The following is a 10,755-nucleotide window of genomic DNA, read 5'->3' as shown; positions in this document are numbered from 1 at the left end:
TGCATGCAATTTTATTTCAAAATATTTTGTTACATTTTATATAATGCATTATATTCACAATAATTTATGTAGCTACTATTTATGTAAGTTAATATAATATAAGGAATGTATATATCGCATTGGTTCACTGCAAATAATCTACTTTTGAATGAGAAAAAAACTAAATGTATTGAGTTTTCATTGCCAAATGTTATAAAATGAGTCTATAATGATCGATGGTGAAACACTGGAAATGGAGAGTTCCACAGTTTTTCTGGGAGTGACCTTGGATTGTAAACTTCAGTGGGGTGCTCATATAGAAAAACTGTCTGGTAAACTTAGCTCAGCGGCATTTGCCGTGAGAAAAATAAGACAGTTTACTGATGTTGATACAGCTAGGCTTGTTTATTTTGCGTACTTTCACAGCGTAATGTCTTACGGTATTTTATTGTGGGGCAAGGCTGCCGATATACAATCTATATTTGTACTTCAAAAAAGAGCAATTCGAGCAATATATCAATTAAAATCACGCGAGTCCCTTCGTCAAAAGTTTAAAGAAATATGTATACTAACAATAGCCTGTCAATATATATATACCTAACAGTATAGTATATGTAAGACAAAATATTAATTTGACTTACTAGACACGGGCATAAGTTAGTTATTTCTGCATATCGTCTCCAAAGAGTAAAAAAATCTTTTGTAGGTTTGGGTGTACTCTTCTATAATAAGATCCCCAAGACTGTGATGGACCTGCCAATGCATATCATTAAGCAATGTGTTAAAAACATTTACTTAGTCGAGGGTACTACAACATTGATGAGTTCCTTAATGATAAAGATGCCTGGAGCCCGTTGGATCAGCTTCCACCTTCACACATGAAGTAAAACTATAAGAAATGTAAACAGTAATTGTTATCAATTGTAAATTATAATACTGTATGACTTTTTCAAAAGAACAACTGTTGAGTTTCTTGCCGGTATCTTCTCAGCAGAACCTGCCTTCCGAACCGGTGGTAGAATCTTTACAAATAGTCAACTGACGTGTCAAAAGACTTGTAAACTGAGCCTACTTGAAATAAATGATTTTTGATTTTGATTTTTGATATTTGTTTATTTGCAAAACAATTGTATGGCACAATTGAAACTAAATAACACAAAATTCTGTCAGCCATGTTTGAAAAACAATAATTTACTTACTAAAAATATTATGTTGAACTTTCGAGCATGAGTTCTAGAAGTTAAATGTCATTTGCAATATCATCTTTGAAAATATTCAATTGAAATTACAAATAATTCATTTAATAAAAAAACATTTTATTGACTAACAAATGTGTAGTTAGTTAGTGTAGTTAAATCATAATACAATACTCAAGTTAAAGTTGCAAACTGTGTATAATTGTGTCGCGATACCCACCAAATTGAAATCTAAGTATCAAATAAGGTAGATGTACCATTTCAGCAGTGGGTTTATTGTAAAAACATATTATAATACTATTGCTGAATCTTAGAATCTCGAAACGAGACTATAAACTTTACAAGAAACTCTACTAACATTATTTATATGCTAATAACATAACTATAAATATAATTAGCAAAGATCAATAATGATAATGTTTGGAGTAATACCCGAATAGGCATAAATACGGCAGAATTATATGATATAAACAGGGTTTTACATTTTTTTAGCCCTTAGTTAGGAGCTTATTCATGCAATGTTTGGTCTATGCCGCGTTGCGTTGCATAGTTACACAACTCATGTAATTACGGTCGTATCTAATTCGTTTACATAAATAAATACTCACGATTGTTTACATTCTAAAAGTCCTACAACGGCCTTAGTTTTTTTTTTACTTTTTTTTGATTATAAATCTGTTGCGTCTTTGTGATTTAAATTATTAAAATACTTAAATTAATTCAGTTTTTTTTTGTAACTTGCGGTTAAAACGCAAGTACTATAAATAAAATACTGTGGAACCCATTTAATCTTTTACTTAATCTCTTAAATCGAGTACCACAAATGTCTTCAATACCTAATTTGGTAAATGATGTGTATCTAGGTTTTTTGCGATAGATATATTATAGTCTTTACATATTTTTTTAATTATGTAACAACTATATCATTTTAAGTAATGGAATATTGAATTATTTCTACTTGCATAAAGAAGTTAATTATTAATAAGAAGTCAAAATGTGTAAAAGTAAAAAAAATATCACAACCTTAAAATAACTAAAGCTAAATAATATCTCATTTACATCGTATGAGTACTTTGGCATTTTAAATTATTTTAGTCATTATTTTTATAATTATGATAGTTACAAATTACAATTATAAATTTAACACAATACCTATTAAATACTGATCAGTGACTAGAATATTATTTCACATGAGCAAATTTTATTTTACAAATTACAATACGAATATTAATACTTCTTTTTTAGTTTACAGTTGATATGCTAACATTCTACAAATTATTTTAAAATTTACATTTTGATAATTTTATCACATCAAATTAAGTGATACATTGTAAAGTTCAACCGTTTTACAATTATGTGGCCGTTTAGTAGATCTCATTACAAACTTACATAGGAGTATTACAAAAAGTTTTCGTTGTTTATAAACATTCCTATTTTTATATGCATGCCAATTTTCATTCAGTTACTCTGATTAATTAATTAATTACCCACTTTTAACAAACAAAACTTTTCAATAAATTCGAAGCCTACGTTGTGAACTTACTAGGTAGTTAAAAACTGTTGTAGTAGGCAACAGTTTTAAAGTTAGTGTTACAAGTTAAACATACTCAAAGTTTTTATTTGTTGAATAAAATAAATTTTGACGGCCTCCGTGGCGCAGTGGTTTGCGCGGTGGATTCACAAAACGGAAGTCCTAGGTTCGATCCCCGGCTGGGCAGATTGAGATTTTCTTAATTTGTCCAGGTCTGGCTGGTGGGAGGCTTTGGCCGTGGCTAGTTACCACCCTACCGGCAAAGACATACCGCCAAGCGATTTAGCGTTCCGGTACGATGCCGTGTAGAAACCGAAAGGGGTGTGGATTTTCATCCTCCTCCTAACAAGTTAGCCCGCTTCCATCTTAGACTGCATCATCACTTACCATCAGGTGAGTTGTAGTCAAGGGCTAACTTGTAAAGAATAATAAAAAAAAAAATCATATTTTAGTTTGCATTATGAATTTTTTTTTAACTAATGAAAAAAATATTTTACAATGTCATTTTTAACGCGGAAATGTGGCTAATTGCTTATGCGGCCTGGACCTTAGACTCATATTTTGCATATTAGAATCAATTTATTTTATCTTGTAATGATTTGTTTTATATAACTTCATTCTACATTTTTATGACAAATTTGTATAAAATGACGAAATTAATTATCAACGAACACACTCAAAACAAAACACAAAAATTCAAATCAATCGTTTTCTTTCATAATTTCTTCTTCAGTCAGGATGTGATTTGTGTAAAAACAATAATTTGCGGTCATCTTCTATGAATTTCCTTTAATTTCCTGTCGGTTTTTCAACGTTGTACGATGACATTGAAAGCGTTTTGTTCGTATCAAATACTAACAGTTCAAAACTCAACATACAACTAACAGTTCAAAAATGGCCTTGCGAGGTACTTTTTCATTGACATTACCATTTCAAATCTATAAAATATAATTAACGACATACACTAATACAACGAAATTTGAGATCTACTGTGCGAGTACGACCATATAATCCGCGGGCTAGGTACTACACTTGAGTATTTTGCGGAACGCCTTTCTGAACTCAGGGTTAAAGATGGTGTATATGACGGGGTTGAGGAAGGAGTTGATGTAGCCCAGCCAGGTGTTGAGGATGAACACCGTCACCCCGGGGGTGAACTGGAGGCCGAACTTGCCGCAGATGGCGTCAAGGACGTTGCAGGTGAAGAACGGGGTCCAGCAGAAGAGGAAAACACCTGTGAGAAAAGAAATGACAATTTAGTATCATTAACAACTCATTTTTGGCTTACTGTTGAGCACAAGTGTAGTAAGGTTTAGTCTAGTAGTTCACCACTGGCCCAATGTGGATTGGCAGATTTCACTTCAGACTAAATTAAGAAAATTCTCAAGTATGCAGGTTTCTTGACGATGTTTTTCCTTCACCGTTCGAGACACGTGATATATAATTTATTAAAATGCACATAAAGGAAAAGTTGGGATTGAATGCCCCGGAATGGATTCGCACCAACGATTTCCGAATCCAAGGCAGAGCTCACGTCCATTGAGCTCGTCTTTAACGATTAGCAGTATATAACTCAAATAAAAAACGACTATCATGTCATATTTTTATTGTCACCCGAATGATGTCCACTGCTGTATTTAGGCCTAACTTCTAAATAACACGATTTTGAGCCTATATCGAGTTCTTAGATTAGTGCTTGTTCATGCAAAACTGAAATTAGTTAGGTGTACCCAAACAATAAGCACGTGAATTCTGCTGTTTTTCTATTGTATTGTTATTACAATGTATTGTATTGTTATTACAATGTTATGAGAAACATATTTTATAGTTTAAATAAAAATACCTAAACGACTTTGTTTTTAACGTTATTATTTTTAAAAATTACAAGAACAATTTTTTAAATGTACAAATGCTAGTACAGATAATGAAAAACAAGATGATAATAACACTAGAAATTATTTTGGTATGTTACATAAGTAACGGTGCCGATTAAATTATAGAGATTTCTACTTCACCTTCGTTAGGTGGACGGTCACGAATTCGACGTAGGCGTAAACTTTGTTATGTTATTGGAGTTGAATAACAAAATTCCACCTATCTTGTCGCTTGTTCCAGTATTTTTTGACAAGTCCCTAACAACTAACTTTTTAACAAGAATCGTGAACAGAACGCAAACCGTTTTTGACAAGTTTGAGAATTACTTCCAAAAAACTTTACACATTTGGAAACTTTTTGGCAAGTAGTGAGAAAAATGCTGATATAAATATCCTTCTTATTATATGACTCGTATATTTTTAAATAACGCCATAATACTTCATTTATTGACTTCACACTAGTATTATAAAAGTGAAAGTTTGTATGTAAGTGTATGTTTGTTCCTCCTTTTTGCTGCGGCTACTGAAGCGGTTTGGCTGAAATTTGGTATGAAAATAGATTTTACTCTGTATAAACATAAGTTTATATCCCGGAAAAATCCGTGGTTTCCGCGGGATCTGCGAAAAACTGGATTTTTCGCAGACGTAGTCGCGAGCGTCTGCTGGTTAATAAATATAAAAGTTTGTGAAGATGCGTAAAATGGCTGATTCAACGTTATTTTAATGTATAGATCCGAAAAGCTTCTAGCTTATTATTATATGAAATATTTGTTATTGTAATGTTAAATCTTAAAAAACTTAATGACTGCAAAAACTAGTTATTAATTTTTTTTTTTCATTTGTTAGTTTTCTAATTCAACTTTCCAATTATTGGTCAAAGGATATTCAGAATAGTTCGTGTTTGCTGCATTATTAGCTTCATTGATGTCGCGAGAATTGAAATTATAAAAATGAAAAATTAGTTTCCTTACTACCTTACCTAAAACAATAGCCAATGTTTTAGTAGCTTTTCTTTCTTTTTTGGCTGATGATTTTTCTCTTTTCTTTTTACTAGCTTTATTGGCTTTGTATATAGTGAATCTTGCAGTAGCAGCGCTCGCTTTTCTTTCTTTTTTACACGTTGATCCATCGCGGATGTCGAAGTGACTGGACCGAAGGTCGTCATCTGATCGGAAAGCGATTGAAGCATTTCTGTAACCAATTCAATTAAGAGATTATTATGTATGTTATACTCATATATTCTATAATCTGTTAGATTGAGTATCATGAATGCTAATTGGTATTAACTAACTAGTTTGTAATGAATTATTAATTAAATACAAATTAATTATATCTCCTCTTAATGTGAGGGCAATAAATGCACATATACGTGGAAGTTATGTGTTAATTATTGTTCAAAATAAAAGCGAGCGTGTAAAAAATATTCTCTACTAGTTTGTACACATTATTTTCAAGATCGTATGTGAGTTAAATATATCTTTTTTATTATTTATTACATGTCTTTGACTACAATTTCCACTGATGGTGATTCTTGATGCATTCTAAGATGGAAGCGGGCTAACTTGTTAGGAGGAGAAAAACATCCACACCCTTTTCGGTTTCTACACGACATCGCACCGAAACGCTAAATCGCTTGGCGGTACGTTTTTGCCGGTAGGGTGCTAATTAGCCACAGCCGAAGCTCCGCACCAGCCAGACCTGAACCAATTAAGTAAACCTAAACTGGCCCAGCCGGATATCGAACCGAGGAACACTGCGCCACGGAAGCCGTCAAAAGTTGCTTAGTTTATTATTCATTTAAGCGGCTTTGGGGTTTTTAATTCCACATAAAATTTGACAGCTAAAGTGATCTAGTCTATTTTAAGTCATATACAATGGCTTTACCTTGAATCAGAATCAACCCTCTTCCCATTCTTCTTCCATCTAGATTCACAAGACATATTCTTCAGAACAGTAGCATCCCTCACTACCGGGGAGCCAGGGGGGGAGATGTGCTCTCTGATTGTGTCTTCAAGGTTCGATGGCGCGTAACCAGAGTCATTGTTGCCATTAGGGTCTGGCACTGACTGGGATTTCACGTTTTTCTTCGGTGGTCTGAAAAAATATTGCTTGTTTGTGAAAAATTTCATCAGTTTTTCTTAACTACATACTACTTTGTAGAATTCAATGTTTGTAATAATTAAATTTATACGAAGATGTTGTCCATATAAAAGAAAATCATTATTTTTGATCAATTAGGTTTTATTTCTAAAATCTTGATAAATTGATTGATGATAAAATTGATTTATTGCATAGACTCTTAATGTCGCGGCGATATTGTCTTAATGGCGCTCATTGTCATTTCGTAATGGCGCTCTTATCGTCAATTTGCGTAAGGCGCTGTCAAATTTAGTTCAGGTTTTAGCCGCAGGACTTCTTTCGTGGCGCGGAGTCTATGTACTATGTACTACTAACGGTTACTTAGTGCTCTGATTAAAGATGTATTACTTACTTGATCTTGTCATCTAAAACGGACGTCAGCATAAATTCAGTTGATTTGTCATTTGGGATGACGTGGCACTCGTCAGCGTCCGCCTCCAGATCCACCGAGCGCTTGTCAAAACTGTCAACAAATCAAGCAATACATCTCACCTGCAATCAATTTATTTATTCCATCAACTTCTGTGAAATCTCATTATAACACTTAAGTATATACGGCTAAGGGTTCATTTACACGAGCGGCAACTTTTCAGACGACTGCGGTCGTCGGTAAAGGCGACGTCTCGGCGGCAGGCGACGGCGTCGCCCACTGCAGTCAGCGGCGTCTCGGCGGCAGCCATCGGCACTCGACTACAGTCAGGGACGTCTCCGCGGCAGGCGGTCGGCAGCGGTCGGCCACTGGAGTCGACTCCCGTTGGCTGCCGCCGAGACGTCTCTGACTGCAGTGGGCGACGCCGTCGCCTGCCGCCGAGACGTCACTGACTGCCGTCGTCGGTAGCAGCTCGCTCGTGTAAATGAACACTAAGCTGGTTGTGTGTATTTCATTTAACATTTTGGTTTAGGTTTAAAGTTTAGAGAACATAATTTCTACAGGAACTAAAGACACTTCGCCATTGCGTATTTTTTACACATTGACTATTTGTAAAGATTCTACCACCGGTTCGGAAGGCAGATTCTGCTGAGAAGAAACCGGCAAGAAACTCAACAGTTGCTTCTTTAAAAAAAATCACACAATAATATTATATTTACAATTGATGACAACATTACAATTTCTTATAGTTTTACTTCCTGTGTGAAGGTGGAAGCTGATCCAACGGCCTCCAAGCAACTTTATCATTAAGGAACTCATCGATAGTGTCGTAACCTCGACTAATCAAAAATTTTTTAACACATTGCTTAAAGCTATGCATTGGCAGGTCCATCACAGTCTTGGGGATATCATAACACAATTATTTGCATGTTTGGTCAACTAAATCCAGTAAAGTATATTAAGTCAAGCTTAGTGTGCGATTCTTTGCGTTGCAACTCTCATAGCCGTAGTACCTACTAAGTAATTGTAAAAAGAAAGAATAACAACAATAACTTGCAGAAATTTTAACAATTAACTAATTGAGTTTCTAATGTTTCTAGATACAATTATGCATTTTTTCTACGTAGAAAGCCGCATTCCTGCTTATTTTATAGATACCTTTATACAACCCCACCGTCCCACATTTTCGCCTCAATTTCGAAAAATCTTTTCAGTTCTTTCGGCTGATTGTTGATTATGTCAGTTAGTCAGTTATCCATGGTACCATAGATTATTACCATAAAAATATGAACTACAATGCTCTGCCCTATGTCCTTGGATTTGCACTTAATGCTTCATTTAGTTTTCCATCAAATCTTTGTATTTGAATTTGTAAATGCCGACGCCCCGTGGTTTCACCCACGTAGTTCCTGTTCTCAGAGGACACAGGGATTAAATATAGCCTACAACACTCACAAATAACGTGGTTTTTAGTGGTATAGGAATTTTCAATAGATCCAAAGATTACCCCCTACAATACCACAAACATTACCTTTTTAAATTATTAGTAGTTATAGATGAAAAACAATATTATGTGCGTGAATATTGTTTCAATAATTATCATCAATTTTAAATACCTAATTATTAATGCTATAATCAAGTTGTTTAAACAATCGTGAAATTAAATTAATTACCAATATTATGCAATCAGCCCAAAAACGTCGTATACATTAAACTGATACGAATAAATGTTGTTATAATCTGTCCGGACGTCACACGCTGCTAGTTGTATTAACTAGTAAATTTTCACAAAATAAACATAAAACAATGAATATCATATCATTCATTACTGGCAGTACGTTTACACATTAAAAGTAAATAAATTATGTACTACGTATGAAATATTCAAACATAGTTAATGATATTCTGACATCTTTGTAATTAAATTGAAATTATTTTTATTTTTTTTTGAATTGGCATTAGAAGTCGGTAGTTCGTAACTTACTACCTTTAATTAAAATGCGTTACTGAAGCAACATTTCAATAAATTTATCACAAATTAGAAGATTTTAAATCAAAATACTAAGATATGTATGAGTACACAGGCTTTATTTTTGCTGTAATAATTAACAGTATGCAAATGATCCAGCTGATAGTCTAAGGAAAAGCATGGCCTATAAAAACAGGAATAAGTACTTCACAGAGCATGTCAGCCCCTGTAGACAAGTCGTACGTCGATTCTCCTTCTACGATCGCCATCGCTTCGAAAACTAGAAAAATGTATGGGAATGACATTTGCTATCAACAAGTCACGTGATCAAAATACATTCCCATACATTTTTCTAATTTTCGAAGCGATGGCGATCGTAGAAGGAGAATCGACGTGCCACTTGACTACAGCGGCAGGGCTGTGTCGTATGATGCTAGCCACCCACCATCCGATACGCGCCTGCAGCGCTAACGGCTTGACATCCGATAAAACTGATCGTGTGTTTGTCGCGATGTGCATGACATGCAGATTTGTTTATCAACCTGAGGCGTAAGTTTTAATTCTTGGCTACAAAATTTATTTTAATGGTAGAATTCTTCTAGACGAATTCTGTCACAAAACGCTCTCCTAATAAATAAGCTTACGTACTGATATTAAAAATGAGGGTAGCTATTCTCTGTCAGCTTGATGTTCAAAAAAATTAGAACTCTGTTCATGGAGAGAATAGTAGGCCGGTCATTATTCTTAGTTAATGATCGTTAAATATTGCCCTAAGGCCTCAAACCCGCAAAGGAACAAAGCTGGTGGGAGCTGAATCCCCTCTACTTTAATTGCCTGGCTCATTGAGTCCAGCAAAGATTAATAAAAACAGGAGGTTTTGACGGGTTGCAGGTCGATGGAAACCATGGCGTACTGGGATATAGTTTTATTGTCGAAAGAAGAAAGAACGATACAGAGATGTTAAGAGTTACAATAATGAGTCCTACGAGGGTGGCACAAGCAGTTCGATGGTGTTCGGCTGAGAGCCAAAGCGCCTTCAAGGCTGATGTCTTAGTACCGATAGACTGGCTATGAATACCTTACACATTAACAAGGCGAGGTCTTATATAATTTAGGAAGAACAAACAATCGCGCGGGTTAACGTATCTTTAGCGCCATCTATTGCCAGTTTGGTAAACTATTGTAAGTATGCTTGTTACAGTTGTATGTTACCTATCCTCGTGGTCGTCTTCATTGCTGCCGGAGCCGGTGTTGGTGGGCCGGTCGTCCAGCGCCGTCTCCAGCTGGCGGGTCTGCGCCACGTTCTCTATGACCACGGCGGCGGTGGCGCCTGTCAACGTGTCCGACACCGGTGGTTTCTTCGCTGCTCGCTGCTTCTTGGCACGGTTTCTTAACGCCTGACATGGACAATTTAAAATTAATATTGTATCGAAGACTCGATTAACTGTAGTCCTACTGACATTGTTTACTGGGCTTAATAAGGCATTCCTGTTTTTCCTCTCTATAAAAAAAAAATTAAAAGGAGAAGTGTCATAGGAAAACTTCGTGTATTCTCCAGTGAGAACACCTCCTCATTGTTTCTATACTATGTGTATTCTACTTGAAAATAAAATTCATCATCATTATCAACTTATTTTAGGCTCACTGCTGAGCTCGAGTTTCCTCTCAGAATGAGAGGGGTTAGTCCACCACGCTGG

At 35.2% G+C, this 10,755-nt stretch overlaps 1 protein-coding gene across 1 annotated transcript in view; it reads right to left on the bottom strand.

Moving 5' to 3' along the window:
- Window positions 1–2,253: 2,253 nt before the first annotated feature.
- The window catches only part of LOC112054763 (dopamine D2-like receptor), a 228,098-nt gene continuing 219,596 nt past the window's right edge, over window positions 2,254–10,755 (bottom strand). The window contains exons 6-10 of the mRNA XM_052886107.1: window positions 10,271–10,455; window positions 7,072–7,182; window positions 6,465–6,674; window positions 5,560–5,771; window positions 2,254–3,940 (exon numbers count right to left, since the gene is read on the bottom strand). Coding sequence (XP_052742067.1) covers window positions 3,726–3,940; window positions 5,560–5,771; window positions 6,465–6,674; window positions 7,072–7,182; window positions 10,271–10,455 — 933 coding nt within the window. The 3' untranslated portion in view covers window positions 2,254–3,725. The remainder of the gene's footprint in view (window positions 3,941–5,559; window positions 5,772–6,464; window positions 6,675–7,071; window positions 7,183–10,270; window positions 10,456–10,755) is intronic.

The sequence above is a fragment of the Bicyclus anynana genome, chromosome 16, assembly GCF_947172395.1.
Source record: "Bicyclus anynana chromosome 16, ilBicAnyn1.1, whole genome shotgun sequence".
Lineage (NCBI taxonomy): Eukaryota > Metazoa > Arthropoda > Insecta > Lepidoptera > Nymphalidae > Bicyclus > Bicyclus anynana.
The sequence above is the reverse complement of the archived record's forward strand: the minus strand, read 5'-3'. Positions and strand labels throughout refer to the sequence as shown.